The sequence below is a fragment of the Rhinoderma darwinii genome, chromosome 1, assembly GCF_050947455.1.
Source record: "Rhinoderma darwinii isolate aRhiDar2 chromosome 1, aRhiDar2.hap1, whole genome shotgun sequence".
Taxonomy (NCBI): domain Eukaryota; kingdom Metazoa; phylum Chordata; class Amphibia; order Anura; family Rhinodermatidae; genus Rhinoderma; species Rhinoderma darwinii.
The window spans coordinates 654,668,166-654,691,486 of record NC_134687.1 but is presented as its reverse complement, the minus strand read 5'-3'; the positions used below and the strand labels follow the sequence as shown (position 1 = coordinate 654,691,486).

Sequence of the window (23,321 nt, the reverse complement as noted above, 5' to 3'; positions counted from 1 at the left end):
TTCCTATAAGGTGTCAGGATGTCGCTGTCTATTTCTCCATGGAGGAGTGGGAGTATCTAGAAGGACACAAGGATCTGTACGAGGAGGTCATGATGGAGGACTACCGGCCGCGCACATCACAAGGTAAGATATAAATATATCATTTATATATTATTATTTTGTTGTTGAAGTGTTAATGTCGTCATGTTTGGTATATACAGACATGTGATTCCTGATCTCTGATCACACGTTCCTCGCTTTCCTGCAGTGCTGCACTAGGGGATGGTCACAGATTTGTTGTAGAAGTTTCCATATATCTGAATCTTGTAGTTTCTGCAGCAGGTACATGAATTTTTAATACCCACATTCAGCTGAGATAGACAGTGACTTGTGTGTGTGTGTGTGTGTGTGTGTGTGTGTGTGTGTGTGTGTGTGAACATAGTCTTATATAACCAGTGACTGATCTGTGCCGCTCTTATAATCGCTCCTACATTAGGAGTGTAAAGTTCTACCATGTGTGAACAGCGGACATGACAATCATGTGGAAAGATGTTCTGCATGTTCAGTGTGAGATCTAATACTGGGGTCTTCTCTTCTGCACATGGTTGAGACGTTCTCCTGGTAGACACTTAATTCTGCACTTACATCGTCTTATGTCCTGGGGCAATGTTTTCCAACCTGTGTCGCTCCTTCTGGGCAAAACTACAACACCCAGCATCTCCTGACAGCCACAGTTCACCTCCGTTATTATCGTCCCCAGTTCCCCCATAACTGCATGGAGTACACATCTTTACAATGCAGGATTCAGAGGTATTGCCGTGCCGGGGGGGGTGTATTCCCCACATGATGAGACTATTGTCAGGGACCCCCTTCTGTGTCATCATGTGGGGTATACACATCCGCAGCTTGGTAATATGTGATCGACCTGTGGTCCATGGGGTGACTGGCTGCCTCCCCCTCCTCTCAGTACAGGGAGCAAGCTGGGAGCATGCTTACTACACATTGCTGTATTACATAATGGGGTCCCCCTCCCCCTATTCTCTTATGTCCAGTGCTTGCTGTCCGGCATTCTATAGAGCTGTCGATGGCAGCTAGAAACAAACCCTTTATAAAAGTACTCTGACCCCAGAACATAAGTTAAACTAAAAAATTCTTAAAGTCTAACTAAACGTTCAACAGACTTCTGACATGTCATCGTAACATGTCAGAAGTTTCGATTGGTGGGGTCCGAGCACTGAGACCCCCACCAACCACTATAACGAAGCGCTCAGCCTCTTAGTTTCTGTTCGGCTTTGCTTTGACAACTGGAGGTCTAACAATGTCCTCCAGGTCAGCCATCTACGGAAGCCTGTTAGGCCCTACCAGAGGGGGAGTCTAAGGCTGGGTTCACACGACCATGTTACGTCCGTAATGGACGGAACGTATTTCGGCCGCAAGTCCCGGACCGAACACACTGCAGGGAGCCGGGCTCCTAGCATCATAGTTATGTACGATGCTAGGAGTCCCTGCCTCTCCGTGGAACTACTGTCCCGTACTGAAAACATGATTACAGTACGGGACAGTTGTCCTGCAGCGAGGCAGGGACTCCTAGCGTCGTACATAACTATGATGCTAGGAGCCCGGCTCCCTGCAGTGTGTTAGGTCCGGGACTTGCGGCCGAAATACGTTCCGTCCATTACGGACGTAACATGGTCGTGTGAACCCAGCCTAATAGTCAGTCTGTCAGTGTAAAGCTGACGGTGTAATACCCTGCAATACATAAGTATTATACCAGTGATCATAACGTTGGATGTTCAAGTCCCCTAGTAAGACGAAAAGAAGAAAAACTATTTCAAGTTTAACCACTTAGTGACCACGAATATGACTTTTCACAGCATCCCAGTCTAAGTTCTGCACGGGTGTCCCATGCTGGCTGGAGCGGGTGCTCCTCCTCTAAGTTTCCGTTGAACATGGTCATTTAACCCGTTAAATTCTGCTGTCAATAGTGACCGCATCAATTGTTGTTTACAAAGGGAGGGAGCTCCCTCTGTCACCCATGAGCGGTCCTCAAATGCGATCGCGGGCCCACGATGAGGTACCATGGCAGCCGGGGGCCTAACAAAGGACCTGCCCTGGCTATATGTCTAATAGGCCGTGTCAGATGTAGAAATGCTCTGGTATACGAAGTATACCAAAGCATTATATCTGCGATCAGAAGATTGCACAGTGAAGTCCCCTAGTGGACTGAAAAAATAAGTAATTACTGTGAAATAAAAATTATTAATAAAGAATACTGTAAAAAAAAACATTTTTTTTCCATAATATGTGGTTTTATTTCATAAAAGTGTAAAAGAGAAATAAAAGTACACAAATATGCGATCGCCGTGACCGTAATGATCCACACAATAAAGTTAACTTTTAATTTAAACCGCAGGGTGAATGCCATAAAAAATAAAAAATGGCGGAATTGCTATTTTTTTCCATCGCACCCCCAAAAAAGTAATACTAAAAATTAATATGTCCCATGTACCCCTAAAAAAGCGACGATGCACAAACAAATAATTTTAGTTCAAAAGGGTTTTTATTCTGCAAAAGTCGTAAAACATAAAAAGCCTCTACATATGTGGTATCGCCGTAATCGTACCGACCCATAGAATAAAGGGAAAATGTTATTTACACCGCATGTTGAACGGCGTAAATTTATAACACATAGAACAATGGCTGAATTTCTGGGGTTTTTTCTATTCCCCTCCCCCTAAGAAAAAACATACAAGCACTGCACCCCCTTCAGAACAGCTGGTCGGTGGAGGTTCCGGGAGGTCTGGAAAACCCCTTTAAAGCCTCTGCAAACCTATAGTGGTGCCTAGAAAACACCCTAATGAAAAGGAGACCCCAGAATCCACAAGGTTCTCCTTCGTTTCTGGGGCCCATGTCTCAGTAAGTAGAACACTAGGGCCACATGTGGGATATTTCTATAAAAGGTGGAATCGGAGGAATAAATATTGCGTTGCGTTTCTCTGGTGACACTTGCTGTGTTACAGGAAAAATGGATTATAATTGAATATCTGCAAAAAACAATTCCTGTGAAATAACTAAAGGGTCAACAAACTTCCTAAATGCTGTTCTGAATATTTTGGTGCAGTTGTAAAACGCTGTAATTTGTGGGGGTTTCTAATATACAGATCCTCAAAGCCTCTTCAGAACTGAATTGATCCATAAAAAATGCATTTTTTTTAAAATTGTATTGAAAATGTGAAAAAAGGCTGAAACTTATAAACCTCCTAACGTCCTAAAAAAATAAATAAAAAGATGTTTGAAAAATGATGCCAACATAAAGTAGATATATGGGAAATTTCAATTAGCAGCTATGTTGCGTGGTAGCCATATCTGTTAGAATTCACTGCTTTATTGAAATATCTTTGTAAGGCTATGTTCACACGGGGTATTTTGCCGAGTTTTTTGACGCGGAAACCGCGTCGCAAAACTCGGCAAAAACGGCCCGTGAGCAACGAGAGTAGTGAAAGAGACGAGTCAAACCAGGAGTGTACGAGGTACAAAACGCTGAGCAGGAGAGTGGTCAGTAAAGCCAAGGTCAATAGCAAGCAGAGGATCAGTAGTACAAGCAGCAGCAGCAGAGCCAGGAAACAAGCAGAGCAGAATCACAGGCAAGGAGGAACAGGAAAGGCAGGTATAAATAGACAGTGGGCGGGAGATAGCTTCGCCTGGCAAGGCTGCGATAGGCTCTCCCACTCCTAAGCCTGACATCCTGAGTGGTGGAAGATGGAGTCAGTCTCACAGACATAGGAGCAGGTGCAGACTGATTGCCCACGGGCGTCGACACAGAAGCTGTGCCTGGCAGATCCTTTACATATTATCACATCTGCATTATCTGTCAATACATGCAGAGATTACTTACTAACCAATATACAGTAACATCGATATTTGAAAAACACTATATCCCTAAAAGATCGCAATCAGTGCTAAAAAAAAAAGTAGCCTTTTCTGTGTAACAAGAAGAGAAATTCAAAATGTGACAAATGTAATTTTCTTGTTGGTTACATTGGGGGACACAGACCGTGGGTATATGCTGTTGCCACTAGGTGGCTTGACACTATGAAATAAAAAAGTGACTCCTCCTACAGTATATACCCCGCCCACAGACACTGAGCTATTCAGTCTTAGCTTTGTGTCATCGGAAGCAGACACTTTGCTGATAGCAGCAGAGTCTCTACCAAGAATTGTTATTTTATTTTATGTTATTCTGTTTGTTATGAAGAACTAGGGACACAGGGTCTCCCTGTGTCCCCATTCGGTGGGCGCACAGTGTCATATGTAAATGCACTGCTGTCCAACCTGCCTATGAAGACAAGACCAGCCTATTTCTCTTAGCCCTCTCTGCGCTCCCTGATAATTTTGGGCGACAGCGCTAATTTATACTGCATGTCCACGCCATTATGCCGGCGGCGCCGATTTGCACTTCACTTCACTGCACATGCAGAGCCGAAACCTTCCCTATAGTATGCACCAGTAGTGCTCCAGAGCGCTGCTTTCCCTATCTCCTCATGGGGAATCATGTTTCTCCTGATTGGCCGATCTATTCACATGACCGCCAACGGCCAATCACGGTGCCCCATGTGCGGAGCTTCAGCGTTCCCCTCTTCTCTCCTCCATTTGGATAGATACTGCTGGGGACACAGGACCTCCGGAATAGAGCTACTGCTTCTTGCCTCAGGAGGACTTCTGACATTTTGTAAGCGGGTAGGATCAGCCTTTGCTTCTTCTACTCCCCTACAGGTGCACTTGCCCACAGTCTCTGAGTTAGTTTCCTAAGGGAACATACTCTTTTCTTTCTGTGCTAGTTTTCAGTTCCTACACTTCTCTAGCAGCGCTAAGTGATGCAGCTATTACTCCCTGAATGGGAGTACTACTTGCTACGCAGTATGAGTATTTTTTTTTTCTGTTTCTTCCTTCTCACTGCTTCAGTGTGAACTTAAGTAACCCTCTCTACTACCATGTCTGACCCTAAAGGGGAACCCTCACACCAGACAACCTTTGTTATTTCATATGCCTGCTCTAAGTGCAATAATAAATTTCCATGTGGTCCGTCTACTTCCTTATGTGATGCATGCCGGCCTCCTAACCAAATGCCTGTGGCCTCAACACCTCTATCACTCCGTGTTGTTCACCCCTGATATGATAGGTGTGGATCTGGAATGGGCTTTCTCCCTTTTCTGGATGGTTGTTAACCTGGCGAACATTACTCAGTCCATTCTGGGTGGCATGTCTGCCCGCCCGCCCGCCGGAATCTTGTTCTGCCTGTATCTTATGGACTCCCCATCCATGTCTTCTTCTCGTGGCCTACCCCACAAGCGGACCAGAGCTTCTCACTTGCCTTCATTTTCTCCGTCCTCTTTTGCTTCACCTCCCCCATGTGGGCAAGGTGTTTCTGGTCCTGTTGTCCGGTCTGGTGCCTCCTCTCATCCTAGAGAGGTTTTGTCTGACTGTGAATTATCTGATTTCGATTCGGATTCAGTTGGTAATGGTTCTACATCTCATAATACGTCCGAGGACGTGCTAATTAGTTTCAATAAATTTTTATTGAAGAGTTGTTTTCATTTTTAGTAAAACCGTAACAGTGGTTGGGCCTGTGAGGCCACATGTAAAATAAACCATCACAAGACATCTAGTTTTGGCCGGGTGGCTACTTTTGAACCCTTGAGAGTCTCTCTTCGTTTCCTGTCCTGGAAGGTGGTTTTCCTTGTTGTCTGAGTTGGTGGCTCTCTTGACATTCTCCGTTTCTGACTCTTCACCAAGACAAGGCGATTGGATTATCTCTTCATCCTCACAGAGGGTCCCAGGAAAGGTTTTGTGGCCTCTAAGGCTACCATTGCTCGGTGGATTTGAATAATTGTTTGCAATGCTTATTGCATCCGGGGGAAGGTTCCCTCTTTCTGGGTCATGGCCCACTCTACCAGAGTGGTTGTAGCTTCCTGGGCTGTGTGCCATTAGGCCTCTAACCCACAATTGTGCAAGGCGGCCACGTGGTCTTCTCTGCATACCTTGGTCAAGTTCTACCAGATGCATGCCTTCGCCTCTGCAGACGCTTCTCTGGGTCGGAAGGTATTGCAGGCATCTGTGAAATAACTGACCATGTCCTGCTCTACGACGTTCCATGTCCCTCAATTAAACAAACAAGAAAACAGGATTTTTAGAGTAAAAAAATACTTTTCTTGTCCAGTTCATCGGGGTCCACCTCTCTCACCCAATTGTTTTCAAGGTTTTTTTGCATTTACGCTTGTCAGTTTGAGGGATTGTGTTTGACATCCTTCTCTTATCTTGTATCTGCTTCTCCTACTGCTTGCGGACAGACTAAATAGCTCAGTGTCTATGGGCAGGATATATCCAAGCCTCCTAGTGGCAACAGTATATACCTATGGTCTGTGTCCCCAATGAACTGCAGTCTGCCAATATTCGTCTTTCTAAATGACATGTATGACATGTATTTCCATTTTTGGTTCTAAATACAGCAATAGTCTGCGCTGCCGGCTGCTCATAACTCTGCATTAGAGGTCACATTATATTGTGCAGCGCAGACGGCTGTTCTGGATACGGGAGCCATGGAGACCAGCAGGACTAATCTTGAGTTATGACCACCCGGCAGCACGGACTATGGGTAGTCAGTGCTATAGTTATCCCTGGGCAGTGATCCAGGGATTTATTGTGATTTCCAGATTTGGAGTCGGGGAGGAGTTTTTCCCCTAATGAAACAATTGTCATCCACCTCATGGGGGTTTTGCCTTAATCTGGATCAACACGGTCGGATTATAGGTTGCACTTGATAGATTTATGTTTTTTAACTATGTAACACAGAATGTATGGAGCAAAATTTATCACTAATATAAAGTACAATGTGTTCCGAAAAAACAATCTCAGAATAATCAACTTAGATGTGATCTTCATTATTGTCATCCTATGTGCTTACAGATTTGGCTGATCGCAAGTGATCCAGCTTCTGTGTATAGAGGAGACCTAAAAACGGAAAAAAGTTTTAATAAAAGTCAATATACATATATAATGTTTTCTTTGGTTGCAGGGAACTCTTATCCCGTCACTTTCAAGTGTATCCGCGACCACAGAACGCAGATACAGTTAAATAATTTGGCGGAGCAGGGAGCCGAAGGTTCCCCACCGTTCGCTCTGGTAGGCCACAGTCTACTTTGGGCCTGCGGCTTACAAGTTGCTGGCCTCTTGACACAGGTAGTTAGGACATCGACATTGTAATTTCGGCTCTGATCAGTAAACATAGAAGTGTAGAGAGAAGTGTGTGATATATGGACAGATATACAGTAGTCATGTATTCAGTCACTGTGTGTTTCCTACAGATGGATCCAGTAGGAGAAATCCACCAGAGAGATGTCCCAGTCCTCTGTATTCCCAGGACTGTCCAGAGGAAAATCACAATGTTCCAGAGAATCATCAGGTAGATGGTTCCAAGGTCTCATCAAAACATGACTGTCACAATCCATGGGTATGTGGACCCACCAGGCCGCACTGCCTTAGCGGACTAGCAGCTGGCCAAACAGTCTATGCAAAGTCCTAGCACAAGAGTGCCAGTAATAGTCCAGACAGTAGCAGAGGCTTAGGCTTAGATGGAACTTGAAGGTATGTGACGCCACACGTGGCGGATGATATCAGGCATGGCAGATGGCACAACACGACTCCAACACTAGAAGAGGCACAGGAACAAATACATCACGGGATACAGGCAGCAGGGCACGGGAACACTCGGAACAGGATACGACTAAGGGACCATTTGCTAAGACTAACATGTGAATAGACAACAACGCTTAGGCAGGGAGTGGAAGGGCAGGGCCCTTTTTTATTTTTCAGGGTGCTCTGGGGATAATTAATTATTTACATGTGTGCGCGCCAGACCCTTAAGACCGGGAACAAGCTTGTGCACCCTAGTGTTCACTGCAGGGCAGGGCGGCCGCATGTGCTGGCGTCTCCGGGGAGGGAGACGTCAGCAGGAGGAGACAGGTCTGCGGCCGTCAGCACGTAAGGAGAGGTGGCAGGACACGACCGTTACAATGACTATAAAGCAATTAACCCGAAGTTCATGCTATATTTTTTTTTCTTGTCTGTTTAGGGTGAAAACCTGATTGATATTAAGGTTGAGGTTAAAGATGAAGCAGAAGAGGAGACGGATGTAGTGGCTGATCAGCAGTGTAAGGAGCGGCAGACTTTCATTAGTTGTAAAGACAAACCTGTTTTGAGGGTCACCTAGATACTACTCCCATCATCTCATCATCTCATGTAAATAATCTATTCCACCACTGTGTGTTTCCTACAGATGGATCCAGTAGGAGAAATCCACCAGAGAGATGTCCCAGTCCTCTGTATTCCCAGGACTGTCCAGAGGAAAATCACAATGTGCCAGAGAATCATCAGGTAGATGAAGCTGAGCCCTATACCAGATCTATATCGGGGAGTGGGGCGTTTTTTGGTCCTGCGCTCATAGATGTGGTCATAGATTTTGGTGGTTTCTTATGTTGATCTGTTAGATTCTTCGCACTCTCTGCTATATTGTACTGAATTGTTACATATGTGAAATCAGGGGGAAGATCTGACTAATAATAAAGCGGAGGATGAAGCAGAAGAAGAGCGGGTGAGGGGCGATCAACCGTGTAAGAGTGAAGTGCAGGAGGAAATTCCAGGAGGTGTTACCACAGGTCAGTAATAATGAATTTAGAAAGTGAATTGGGAGGTTTGTTAAGGCGGGGTTCCTCCTTAGTTCTACATTACAGTAACACGTCAGACAATGTGTTATACATAGTGCAGGACCTGAGGGAGCTGTGACTGCACATAGAAGTTCTCTACAAGGTGATGTATGAATCCGGACATGCACTAGGCTTAGCATCAGATTTTGCGTGGGAACCAGCTGCGATTAACAGCCGGGATCTGAGAAAACTCAGTTTATCCACTTATAGGGTATGTGTAGTCAGAAAATAACCTATTGTTTAAATCAAGTTTTTGTTAAACCTATTTTTTAAGATTTTTTTAGTGATGTTTTTTTTTATTATTTTGTATGTCATTATCTATATTAAAAATTCTGGCCACTGGGTCTCATAATAGACTGATCCTTCCTGTTCTGCAGAGATCGCTTCTCATCATACATCTCGTTATCATCACAGGCAGGATTACACTGACAAATAAGGCTTCGTTCACATCTGCGTTGGGACTCCGTTCACAAGTTCCGTCTGAGCTTTCCAATGGACGAAACCCTGAACATAGGTTTCCGTTTGCATCACCATTGATTACAATGGTGACGGATCCGTTGCAAATGGTTTCCGTTTGTCACCTTTGTTTAAGGGTTCTGTAGTCGACTGCGCTGTTAATTCAATCAAAACGATGGAACCCTTAAACAATGTTAACAAACGAAAACCATTTCCACCCGATCCTTCACCACTGAAATCAATGGTGATGCAAATGGAAACCTATGGTTTCCGTTTGTTTCAGTCAGGGTTCCTTTCATGGGTTCCCCTGACGGAAAGCTCAGACGGAACCCTTGAACGGAGCCCTAACGCAGATGTGAACGAAGCCTAAAGCCTATATATAGATAACACAGGATCCACCATTGACAATAGGTGATGGACACAGCTCCCCTCCTCCCCCTCCCTGCGCAATGACCTCTGCACAGGTCACAGAGCACGCCTAGAAATCTGTCCTGTAGAAGTCAATGGCTCCAGACTAATGTTTTCTACGACCCATGTGGCTGCTGTAAATATCTCTAAATGCTGTCAACAGCTCAGGCAAGATGGCTGCCCCCATAATCATGTACAGAACACGGAATAAAAAAAATCTACAATAAAAAACAGATTAGAAAAAAGAATGTTTTACTGTCTGATCTTAATTAGTTAAAAAAATAAATAATATAATTATATATATATATATAATATGTACATTCCCTTTAACGGCCTGGCCTATTGTGGCCTTAATGACCGCCATTCTTTCTAGTTTTTTCATAGTCTCATTCCAAGAGTCATAACTTTTTAATATTTGCGTCATCATAGCCGTATGGGGGCCTGTTTTTTTGCGTGACGAGCTATATTTTTCGATACAAATCATATACTCATCAACTTTTATTAACTTTTTTTTGGGAGGAAATTAAAAAAAACATCCATCCCAGCATTGTTTTTCGTGTTTACGCAGTTCACTGTGCGGCGTGAGTAACGTGTTACCTTTTATTCTATGGGTCGGTATGATTTCAGTGATACCACATATGTGTAGGATTTTATATTTTACTACGTTTGCACAATAAATAACTTTTTAAACAAAATTCTTTGTTTTTGCATCTCCACTTTCCACGATCCATGAATTTTTTGTATTTTCCCGTCGATGTGGCCATATGGGGGCTTGTTATTTGCAGGGCGAGGTGTAGTTTACATTGGTGTTATTTTGGGTTACATGGGACTTACCAATTAACTTTTATTTAACTTTTTTTGGGGGGTATGGAAATAAAAGCTATTTCGCCGTGGCTTTTGCATTCACCATGTGGTTTAAACGTTAAAGTGTAAACGTTATTGTTCGACGTAGCGAGCGCGGTGATACCATACATGTGTGTTATATATTTTATTCACTTGTACAACATAAAACTATTTTTTATGTGATCTTTTTTTTTTTTTTTTTAATAAACTTTAACTTTATTTAATAATTTTTTTTTTTTTTTTAGTCCCACTATAATGCTTCTGGCACGGCCTGCTTAGGAATATAGTCATGGCAGGACTGGGGAACTTTGTTAGACGGTCATTGTTTGAGTTTGCAGGCCATTGATGGGTGGAAAAAATTATCTTTTTTTTCACAAATGTGTAATTTTAAAGACAGATTTATTTGCAAAGCGAACATGAGAATGAAGAACCCCCCCCCCCCCCCCCCCCCAATTCTATCACCATTTCTCCTGTGTTCAAAAATAACTCCATTGTGGCCCTAATGCACTGCCTGGACACACAGCTGGGCCTAAAAGGAAAGGAGCACCTGGTGGCTTTTAGGACACATACTTTGCTTGAAAATGTTTTAGGCCCCACTGCACATTTGGAGAGGCATTAAGCTGCCAGAACGATAGAATCCAAAATAAATTACCCCATTTAGAAAACTAGACCCCTTAAGGTATTGCTGGAATTAATGCAAAGCAAGTGGAAAAAAATTATTGAATTCATTTTAACCGCTTCCCGACCACACACAGTAAATTCACGTTGGCATTTGCTGGGCTCTTTGCAGCGCCAACGTGAATTCACGGTGGGTGTTAAAAGCGCGATTCGGGTGTCTCAGAGCGATCAGTGCTGCAGGTCTTCAAGTAAAAAGTAAAAAAAATAAGTAATAAAAATGTTTTATAAAAGTGTAAAAACAAGTTATAAAAGTTACAAAACAAAAAATTATTTTCTTCCTATGATAAGACTTTAATTATAGGAAAAAAATGAAAATGTAAAAAAAAAGTACACATATTTGGTATCACCGTGTTCACAACGACCCAAACTATAAAACTATAATATTATTTTTCCTGCACGGGATACACCGCAAAAAAATAATTAAAAAACTATGTTAGAATCATTATTTTTTTGGTCATCAACCCTCCCAAAATATAGAATAAAAAGTGATCAAAAAGTCGCATGTACCCCAAATTAGTACCAATAAAAACTACAACTCGTCCGGCAAAAAACAAGCCCTTACACAGCTTTGTTGACTGAAAAATAAAAAAGTTATGGCTTTCAGAATATGGTGACACAAAAAATTAATTATTTTATCGAAAAGTGATTTTATTGCGCAAACGCCACAAAACATAAAAAAACTATATACATATGATATTGCCGTAATCGTATCGACCCGAAGAATAAAATAAAATGTTATTTATAGCGCACGGTGAACACTATAAATAGCATTGCCAATATTTGTTTTTTTTGCCACTGCTTGCCAAAGAAAAAAAAAAAATATCGAAGAAAAAGTAATAAAAAAAATCACATCTACGGATTGTCCTTCAACAAATAAGCCCTCACACGGCTCCAGTGAAGAAAAAATAAAAAAGTTCTGGCTCTCAGAATATGGCGACAGAAATTGTGCAGACTGTCCAAAAGCAAATAAGATCGTGCACCATTTATCAGTGTGACATCGGCCAGATTTATGGGATCTATCTACTACATCAGGCCCTCAAAACCACTTCACAGCTGAACTGGTCCCTGTAAAAATAGCCTTTTGAAATTTTCTTGAAAATATGAGAAATTGCTACTAAAGTTCTAAGCCTTGTAACGTCCTAGAAAGATAAAATAATGTTCAAAAAACTATGCAAATATAAAGTAGACATATGAAATATGTGAAAAAGTAACTATTTTGTGTGGTATTACTGTATGTCTTAGAAGCAGATACATTTAAAATGAGAAAAATCATAATTTTTTGCAAATTTTCTTTAAATTGTAGTGTTTTTCACAAATAAGCAATTCATTTATTGACCAAATTTTTCCACTAACATAAAGTGCAATATGTCATGAGAAAACAATCTCCGAATCGCTTGGATAGGCAAAAGCATTCCAGAGTTATTACCACATAAAATGACACATGTCAGATTTGAAAAAATGGGGCTGGTCCTGAAGGCCAAAATGAGCTCGGTCCTGAAAGGGTTAAAGGGTGTTTTTTTTGTAAATCCCACATGAAAATGAAGAAACACACCCCAAAATGTATCACCCTGTTTCTCCTTCATTCAAAAACATCCCGTTGTGGCTCCAATCTGCTTACTGGACACACGACTGGGCCTAAAATGTATGGAGTACTCTTTTGATTTTCGTACCAATGTGAATGGATTCCAGGCCCCATCCCATGTTTGTGGAGGCATTATGCTGTTAGAACGATAGAAACCCCCAAGAAATGACTACTACTCCCCTTAAGGTATTCCTCTAGGGGTGTAGTGAGCATGCTGAACGCGAGTTTTTGTAGGACGAAATAACAATTGTCTCAGGGAATATGGGTATATATTGTTTTCTTCACATTTTTAATCCATTTTCGCATTAAATGGGAGAAATAAATATCTGTAAATTGGCGACTGTGTTAGAAAAATGCCGGATTCTTATCTAGGGATACACGATGCATCGAAATTTCGATACCATTTCGATTCTGTACGGGGGCAAATGGTTCAATACCGTCAATTTATGTATTTCGATACTAAGCTATTGACCGCTCAGCTTAGTATTGAAATAAATGAAGAAAACATGGCGCGTGCGCAGTGTAATGCGCCTGCGATGTTCTCTTCTTACAGTGACCCTTTCTCACATTCTCAGATTATCATTGGTGGCAGTAGAGAAAGGAAGGCGGAGCGTTTCTCCCTCCTACTGTGACGTCCCGTTCATCATTAGTGCCGGCCGCGTCACAGTAGGAGGGAGGAACGCTCCTCCTTCCTTTCTCTACTGTCACTAATGATAATCTGAGAATGTGAGAAAGGGGCAGGGAGGGGACGGTCACGAGCGGCACAGGTTTCCTGATGACGTGCCTGTGTCGCTCGCGCTGCAGTGTAGTGACAGATCGGCCCCAGGCAGGTATTATAGCCGAGCACAAGCTTGAAATAAAGGCAGCCAGCATTGAGGAACATTGGGGTTAATAAGACCCACATTAACCGCAATGTTGCCATTATGTGAGGGAAATGGTCACTTATCGTTAATGTGAGGCACAGGGTGTTATGAATTTAGTACCTCCATGTGCCTCACATTAATAGTAATTAAACCCTTCATGTACCTCACATTAACACAATGTTGTCCATTACAACTGTGAGCAAGGTACATGATGGGATAACTTACTATAATGATTATAGTGGGCCTTATTGGGTTAAAATGTGAGGGAAATTATGTGGTTAATTCACATGGCTGTGTTCGGTGCGTGATATACAGACCGTATGTCGCCTGCTTTTCCTGGATCCAACATAGTTCAGAAAGCCGGGCTCCTAGCATCATAGTTATCCATGCTGCTGTGAGTCATTGCCTCCCCGCGGGAATACTGTCCTGTAATGTTTTCAGTATAGGAGCCCAACTGTGTTGGATCGAGGAAAAGCGGGCGCCATACGGACTGTATCTCAGGCAGCAAACACAGCCATGGGAATTAACCACATCTTTTCCCTCACACATTAACCCAATATGCCCACTATAATCATTATAAGTGATCCCATCAAGTACCTCGCTCACAATTGTAATGGGCAACATTGGGTAAATGTGAGGTACATGATGGGGTTAATTACTACTAATGTGAGGCGCATGGAGGTTCAAAATTGATAACACCTCGTGCCTCACATCAGAAAATGGAAGTACTTTAGATTTTTGAGGTTTTTTTTATTGTTGGCAAATTATCGTTTTGGTATCGAGTATCGCAATGCTATGCTTAGTATCAGTATCGAAATCCAAATTCTGGTATCGTGACAACCCTACTCTTATCTTTGTGGACGAGAGAAAAAGACCGATGTTCCCATAAGGAAGGCATGTGCCTAAAAATGCATTTGACTATGTCCTGCTAACAAAGCAGTTCTCCCACATCTGTGTCATTCTGATGTCGTTGTGAACAGTATTCTGGTCTTATATATGATAAATTATAGCGGAAAAATAATCTGTACTGGAGTGAAGGGCAATATGTAAAAAAATTTAGGAAAATGTATCCAACTCGAGTTTGTTAACAAGATAAAAAAAACACCTATAGGGCTATAATGACAAGTTATTTTTTATAGTGACTGGTCCTACAACATCTGTCTAGCCCAATCAATCCCTATATAAGGGACGAACGTCCCAAGCGTCGCGGTACAACATAACAGGCACCTGCGCGGCAAAGTAAGAACCGCTATGTGCAGCAAACAACCATTAACCTACTAAATATATAAAGGAACAGTGTCCAAAACCATCTATAGGAACAGTAAAGGATCACTAGTCCCCAAAATAATGGCACTATTTGTAGAAGCATTGTTGGGTGTAAGGGTCCATCAAAAACCCGAACAAATCTGTAATAAAGCCCACAGTGTATTCATAAGGAACTGCTCGATTATTAGAGATCCTCGAAATAAAACAAGATCACGCCCGCATCACCGTACAGTAATATGAATGGAAATAGCAGTTTTATGTGGCAGCGAATAGTCCTAAGAACAGTCAAAAGAAAAAAATTGTGGTATATCCAATACATGTATTTTATATCATGTCTATAGTTACAAAATTAAAAAATGTGCAGCTTGGTTCAATGAAAAATGTTGATCATCAAATATTCGTGCACTAATAAATTCATATCGGGTGTGTAGGAAATTAGAAATTATTAATTCAGGATTGTGAACAATGGCTTCAATTTATTCTGGCAGTCATCCGGCTTTTCTTGGGGGAACTTGAACATGACTGTTAAATACAGGGGTAGCGTGGACAGCACTAGTATAGTAGTCCAGTAGGAGCGGACAGATGTTTTTTTGTATTATTTTTTTTAACAAACCTCTTTAATAATGTAATTCCCCAAAAATGTTTCGTTCAGGGACATTGTGGGTCCATTATCTGTAATTGATAGCGGTGGGCTTTTGTACTGGACAATTTAATTCCAGGACTTGATCACCCACAAATAAATACAAAATAAAATCATAAAGGATAAAAAAAAATTCACTGTCTGAAAAAAATTTGCTCTACACCTTCTCCCAATAGAAATCATCATTACTTGAAAAGCCCACAAACTAAAAACAAAATATAAAGAAATTGACTCCCTAAAAAGACCCTCACCCCTTTTTTTTATGTTACTATTAGTAATTGGAAACTGTAGGATAATGCACATAATCAGACTCGCAGGTATAGCGGAATCAAAAATGAGACACTCCATGACCTGCTCCTGGTACTGAAAAAAAGTGAGCGTTTCTTGGGCCTTTTTGAAAAGAACAAAACTGTTATAGGTAGCAATCTGGATTAGGTAGATTGCTACCTTTTTGTACCAGGCCTTATTTTTTCTTCATGAGGTAAGGTTGAAGCACCTGGTCGGAAAGGTCTACACCCCCCCCCCCCCCCCATAAATTTGTTGTAGTCTGTTACACAGACAGGTTACTGCTTTCCAGTGGCAGCCCCCCCTCTCCGTAATTGCCACAGTGGTGTCCGTGTGTACTATGGACAGCATGTAGACATCCTTCCTGTCGCTCCACTTCACTGCAAGTAATTCCTCACTTGCAAGGGCCATGGATGTCCCTGTTTCCAAACGCCTGGACACCAACGGTTGTGGGAATCCCACTTTGTTGTTCCATACTGACCCGTAGGCCCTTGTATTTGTAGCATGGAGGGATTTATAAAGGACAACACTTGTATAAAAGTTGTCTATATAGACGTGGTACCCTTTGTGCAGAAATGGCTCCATTAGGTTCCAGGTTTTGCTAGAGATGCCAATGGTTCCGTGGCAGCCTGGGGGATGAATTTGGCAGTCCCTGCTTTTATAGATTTTAAAACCACAGGTGTAACCCGCTTTGCTCCCCCACACTTTGTTTAATTTTACCCCATATCTGGCTCGTTTGGAGGGGATGAACTGATGAAAAGAAAGACGGCCTTTAAACTCATAAGTGATTGATCTACAGATAGATTTTGTTTAGGGTATACAAATTTAGACATAAATGATTTAGAAGGGCGTTTAATGGCCTTAATTTATTAAGCCGATCACAGCCTGGGTCACTTCTTGGGGGGATTTGGGAATTATCTGTAAAATGCATGAACCACATTAGGGCTTCATATCGGTTTCTGGACATCACTGCTACAAATACAGGGATAACATGACAGCACTAGAGGTCCAGTGGGACCAGACAGATTGTAAGCAAGCCCATATTGAGAGTAATGCCTAGAAATGTTTTCACTTGTGCAGTTCCACATTCTTAAGTAAACAGATGCAGACTTTTGCAAAACATATTGTCTAGCATAAAGATTAGTTCTTCCGGACAATTAATTGTAGGACTGCATCACATACGAATACATGGAAACAAAATCATACCGGGTAAAATTTGCGACATTGACATTAATTCTTGGAGTCTCTTTCAATTCGGCTACTTGGAGGGAAATTATAGTGCGGGATCCCACACTGTGGGAGGGACTGCAACACTCAGCCCTGCAGTTGACACCTCGACAGCGTCGGTTGTATCTACCACCATAGGGCTATGAGGTCCAGTGGAAGAATTGTGATCATCACTGTAGGAAAAAAGTTACGCTTCTGAAACGTTGTCGGTTTATCCTTCAGAACTGTCGGAGCATAGCAAGGAGTAGGTTCTCTCTGCGATGTACATTCTCTGACCCATATACATATATATATATGCAGGGCGGGCCATTTATATGGATACACCTAAATAAAATGGGAATGGTTGGTGATATTAACTTCCTGTTTGTGGCACATTAGTATATGGGAGGGGGGAAACTTTTCAAGCTGGGTGTTGACCATGGCGGACATTTTGTATCCAACGTTAGTTTTTTCAATGGGAAGAGGGTCATGTGACACATCAAACTTATCGAGAATTTCACAAGAAAAACAATGGTGTGCTTGGTTTTAACGTTACTTTATTCTTTCATGAGTTATTTACAAGTTTCTGACCACTTATAAAATGTGTTCAAAGTGCTGCACATTGTGTTGGATTGTCAATGCAACCCTCTTCTCCCACTCTTCACACACTGATAGCAACACCGCAGAAGAAATGCCTCCCGATCTGACCCCCTTAGACTTTTATCTTTGGGGTCATCTGAAGGCAATTGTCTATGCTGTGAAGTTACGAGATGTGCAGCAACTGAAACTACGGATACTGGAAGCCTGTGCTAGCATTTCTTTGATCAGCAGCAATTTCAGAGACTAAATCATACTCAATAGCGGAAATGATTATACCTGGAGGCAAAATACAAGCAGGATCTTCCTCCGAAGGAGGGCTGGCCATGAAGCTACGCGACAGTGCATCAGCCTTAATATTTTTAGACCCAGTCCTATAGGTAACCAAAAAATTTAATCTGGTAAAAAATAACGCCCATTGAGCTTGTCTCGGGTTTAGCCTCCGGGCCGATTCTAGGAAAACCAGATTCTTGTGGTCGGTAAGGACGGTTACCTGGTGCCTAGCCCCCTCCAGGAAGTGGCGCCACTCTTCAAATGCCCATTTAATGGCTAAGAGTTCGCGGTTGCCAATATCATAGTTACTCTCAGTGGGCGAAAACTTCCTGGAGAAGTAGGCACAGGGACGGAGATGGGTGAGGGACCTGGTACCCTGGGACAAGACAGCCCCCACTCCCACCTCGGACGCGTCAACCTCCACGATAAATGGCTCCATTTGGTTGTGCTGAACCAACATCGGGGCCGAGATAAAGCACTTCTTAAGGACCTCAAAAGCCTGGACAGCCTCAGGGGGCCAGCGGAGGAGATCAGCACCCTTACGAGTGAGGTCCGTAAGAGGCTTAGCGATGACCGAGAAGTTAGCAATAAATCTGTAATAATTAGCGAACCCCAAGAAGCACTGTAACGCCTTCAGGGAGGCAGGTTGGACCCATTCCGTCACAGCCTGGACCTTGGCGGGGTCCATGTGGAATTCATGAGGAGTGAGGATTTGACCCAAAAATGGTATCTCCTGCACCCCAAACACACATTTTTCGGTCTTCGCAAACAGTTTTCCCGAAGGACCTGGAGCACCTTCCTGACATGCTCAATGTGGGAGGACCAGTCCTTGGAAAACACAAGTATGTCATCAAGGTACACTACAAGAAATACCCCCAGGTAATCTCTTAAAACCTCATTTATGAAATTCTGGAAGACCGCGGGAGCATTACACAACCCAAAGGGCATGACGAGGTATTCGAAATGACCTTCGGGCGTGTTAAACGCAGTCTTCCACTCATCCACCTCTTTGATGCGGATAAGGTTATACGCCCCCCGTAGATCAAACTTAGAGAACCATTGGGCCCCCTGAACCTGATTAAAGAGATCAGGAATCAAAGGAAGGGGATACTGGTTCCTTACAGTGACCTTATTCAAGTTACGATAGTCAATGCATGGCCTAAGACCACCATCCTTCTTCCCTACGAAGAAGAAGCCAGCACCTACCGGAGAAGTAGGGGGGCGAATGTAACCCTTGGCCAGGCATTCCTGGATATTCTCTCTCATGGCTTCACGTTCGGGACAAGAGAGATTAAATATCCTACCCTTAGGGAGCTTAGCTCCTAGTACCAAATCGATAGCGCAATCGTATTCTCTGTGAGGAGGTAACACTTCGGAGGCCTCCTTAGGAGAAAACATCAGCGAAGTCCTGAACAAACTCAGGTAGAGTGTTCACCTCCTCAGGGGGAGAAATAGCATTAACAGAAAAACATGACGTCAAGCATTCATTACCCCATTTGGTAAGATCCCCAGTATTCCAGTCAAACGTGGGATTATGCAACTGCAACCAGGGAAGGCCTAAAACCAAATCGGACGATAATCCCTGCATCAACAGTACAGAGCACTGCTCCAAATGCATGGAGCCAACAAGGAGTTAAAAAACAGGGGTATGCTGTGTAAAATAACCATTAGCAAGAGGAGTGGAGTCGATACCCACTACCGGGACAGGTTTAGGCAAATCAATCAAAGGCATAGCTAGAGACATAGCAAATTCCACAGACATGATATTAGCAGACGACCCTGAATCCACGAAGGCACTGCCGGTAGCAGACCTACTACCAAAAGAGACCTGAAAGGGAAGCAAGATTTTATTACGTTTCATATTTACGGGAAATACCTGTGCGCCCAAGTGACCTCCCCGATGATCACTTAGGCGCGGAAGTTTTCCGGCTGCTTATTCTTACGCCTAGGACAGGTGTTCACTTGATGCTTGTCATCCCCACAATAGAAGCAGAGACCATTCTTCCTGCGGAACTCTCTATGTTGTTGGGGGGACACGGAGGCCCTGAGTTGCATAGGTACCTCCGAGTCTTCCGTGGAAGAACGAAGCAACGGAACCTCGGGAGGCATCATGGGGGAGTCAGAGGAGAAAACACATAAACGTTCACGTTGTCGTTCCCTGAGATGTCAGTCAAGTCGTACCGCTAAAGCCATAACCTGGTCTAGGGAGTCAGAAGAGGGATAGCTAACTAGCAGGTCTTTCAGGGCGTTCGACAGACACAACCTAAACTGGCACCTTAAGGCAGGGTCATTCCACCGAGAAGCTACGCACCACTTCCTAAAGTCAGAGCAATACTCCTCAACAGGTCTCTTACCCTGACGTAAGGTCACCAGCTGACTCTCGGCAAAGACAGTCCTGTCAGTCTCGTCATAAATGAGTCCGAGAGCAGAAAAGAAAAGATCAACGGAGAAAAGTTCAGGGGCGTCAGGAGCCCAGGAGAAGGCCCATTCTTGGGGTCCTTCCTGGAGCCGGGACATAATTATACGCACCCGCTGGCTCTCAGGACCTGAGGAGTGGGGCTTTAAACGAAAATAGAGCCTAAAACTCTCCCGAAAGGAGAGAAAAGTCTTCCGGTCCCCTGAGAACCGGTCAGGCAACTTGAGGTGGGGTCCAAGAGGTGAGGTGAGGGGTACTACCATGGTAGCATCAGGCTGGTTGACCCTCTGAGCCAGGGCCTGGACCTGTAGGGAGAGACCCTGCATTTGCTGAACCAGGGTGTCAAGGGGGTCCATAGTGGTGTGAGGGACCAGGGTAGAGTAGGTATATGGGCTTGTGATTATGTAATGACAGGGATAGGGAAACAGACAAGTGAGCCCTAATCTACCCGCCACTCAGTCCCTGCCTACTTGTAACGACCCGCCCTAGGCGACGGGGTACAACTGGGCGACGGTCCCTACACTCAATAAGTGCACGACAGACAACCAGACAAGGAAACACAGAACAAAGGGAAACGGGGCAGTTGCCCACGGCAACACCGTGAGCAACAAGAGTAGTAAACGAGCCAAGTCAAACCAGGAGAGTACGAGGTGCCAAACGTAGAGCAGGAGAGTAGTGAACAAGCCCAGTCAAACCAGGAGTGTACGAGGTACCAAACGCAGAGCAGAAGAGTAGTCAGTAAGCCAGGGTCAATATGAAGCAGGGACAAGTAGTTCAAGAAGCTGCAGCAGGGCCAATAAACCAACAGAGAAGAATCACAAGCAAGGAGGAACAGGAAAGGCAGGTATAAATAGACAGAGGGCGGGAGCTAGCTCCGTCTGGCCAGGCTGTGATAGGCTCTTCCACTCCTAAGCCTGCCATCCTGAGTGGTGGAAGATGGAGTCCGTCTCACAGACATAGAAGCAAGTGCAGACTGATTACCTATGGGCGTGGATACAGAAGCTGTGCCTGGTAGATCCTTAACAATATATGTGTGTGTGTGTGTGTGTGTGTGTGTGTGTGTGTGTGTGTGTATACACACACACACACACACACACACACACACATAAGCCCTATAAGTCATAATAGAACCTAAAGTAAACCTAAGAATAACACTAAAACGTGTTGTATTTTTTTATTTTATTTTTTTTATACAAACGTAAAAATGAAATAAAATAAAACCCTAACCCTAATTAAGCCCTAATCTAGCCTTACAGTTATTACTGCTATTACAGCCCTAAATCCTAACCCTAATCTAGCACTGACCCTAATCTATATATTATTATTACTACTTTAGGCTAAAGCGCTGCCGTGAAAAGGCGGCTCCCTAGCCTAAAGCCCCTTAGTGACTGCTGTAAAAAGGCGTATTGGAGGTCACTAAGGGGTTAAAAGGCCAAATGTGTGGGCAGAGGGCAGACGTCATTGCCAGACAAGGCTCTGCTTTTCAAAAAAAATAAATGATCAAGTCAAGCTTCATGTAAGACAAGTGGAGGACTGCGTTTCGACCAGAATCCTGTATTTTGTCATCAATATATTTTAAAGCGTTATAAGGCTAGAATCGCACATATAGTTTTTTAGGCAGGTTTTTGGGCTGAAACTAGTGGTCGATTCAAAAGGCATTATCCACCTCCTGGCTTTGGCACAAAACACTGCATGTGTGTTTCCAGCCTAATATGAATGTTATAAATGTGTCAATTTTTGTGTTTTGTAACAAAATCACACAGTACATTTTTAATCCTAACAGAAAATCCCAGTACGGAATCTGAGGGAAACGACACATTATCGATCAATTATAAAGTAGAAGATGAAAATATTATGCAGCAGTCTTCAGGAGAAAACCTCATTACCCTTAATGTACATCCAGTACTTCACAGTACAGATCTGTTATATAATTCCACTAATCATGAGGAATCTTCTCCTGACCAATCACAGATTGTTACCACAAGTACATCTCAGAAAGGGGGTAAAGGGTTTCAATGTGGTGAGCAGTTCCAAAAAAGCTCAGGTCGTTTTACAAACAGAAGAATTTGCACAGGAGTGAAGCCTTATTCATGTTCAGAATGTGGGAAATGTTTTACACGTAAATCAAGTCTTGTTATACATGAGAGAACTCACACAGGAGAGAAGCCGTATTCATGTTCAGAATGTAGGAAACGTTTTACACAAAAATCAACTCTTGCTAAACATGAGAGAAGTCACACAGGAGAGAGGCTGTATTCTTGTTCAGAATGTGGGAAATGTTTTACAGCTAAATCAAATCTTGTTAGACATGAGAGAAGTCACACAGGAGAGAAACCATATACATGTTCAGAATGTGGGAAAGGTTTTTCACATAAATCAAGTCTTGTTGTACATAAGAGAATTCACACAGGAGAGAAGCCGTATTCATGTTCAGAATGTGGGAAATGTTTTACAGATAAATCACATCTTGTTATACATGAGAGAAGTCACACAGGGGAGAAGCCGTATTCATGTTCAGAATGTGGGAAATGTTTTATAGATAAATCACATCTTGTTACACATAAGAGAATTCACACAGGAGAGAAGCCGTATTCATGCTCAGAATGTGGGAAATGTTTTACATATAAATCAAATCTTGTTATACATGAGAGAAATCACACAGGGGAGAAGCCGTATTCATGTTCAGAATGTGGGAAATGTTTTACAGATAAATCACATCTTGTTAAACATGAGAGAAGTCACACAGGAGAGAAGCCGTATTCATGTTCAGAATGTGAGAAATGTTTTACAGCTAAATCAAGTCTTATTAAACATGAGAGAAGTCACACAGGAGAGAAGCCGTATTCATGTTCAGAATGTGGGAAATGTTTTACATATAAATCAAATCTTGTTAAACATGAGAGAACTCACACAGTGTGATTCTATGTTAAGAATGGGGTAATTAAAGGTAAGGGAAATAGTGTTTGATTCTATGTACTTAAAACTAAAATAATAAACTTTATTAAATTGACATACAAGAAATTGTATTTATTTTACATAAAAATGTCCAATGTAGGTCTACAATAATCTA

General features: G+C 42.8%; 2 protein-coding genes across 2 annotated transcripts in view; one reads left to right on the top strand and one right to left on the bottom strand.

Annotated features, from left to right (window-relative positions):
* The window catches only part of LOC142663902 (uncharacterized), a 435,929-nt gene that overhangs the window by 350,306 nt on the left and 62,302 nt on the right, over positions 1-23,321 (bottom strand). The gene's annotated exons all lie outside the window — the stretch shown is intronic.
* LOC142664006 (uncharacterized) lies at positions 10-23,321 on the top strand. Its single transcript, XM_075842890.1, has 6 exons — positions 10-123; positions 7,341-7,438; positions 8,108-8,186; positions 8,312-8,409; positions 8,576-8,690; positions 22,035-23,321. The coding sequence occupies exons 1-6, from the start codon at positions 39-41 to the stop codon at positions 23,168-23,170; spliced, it is 1,611 nt and encodes a 536-aa protein (XP_075699005.1). The 5' UTR covers positions 10-38; the 3' UTR covers positions 23,171-23,321.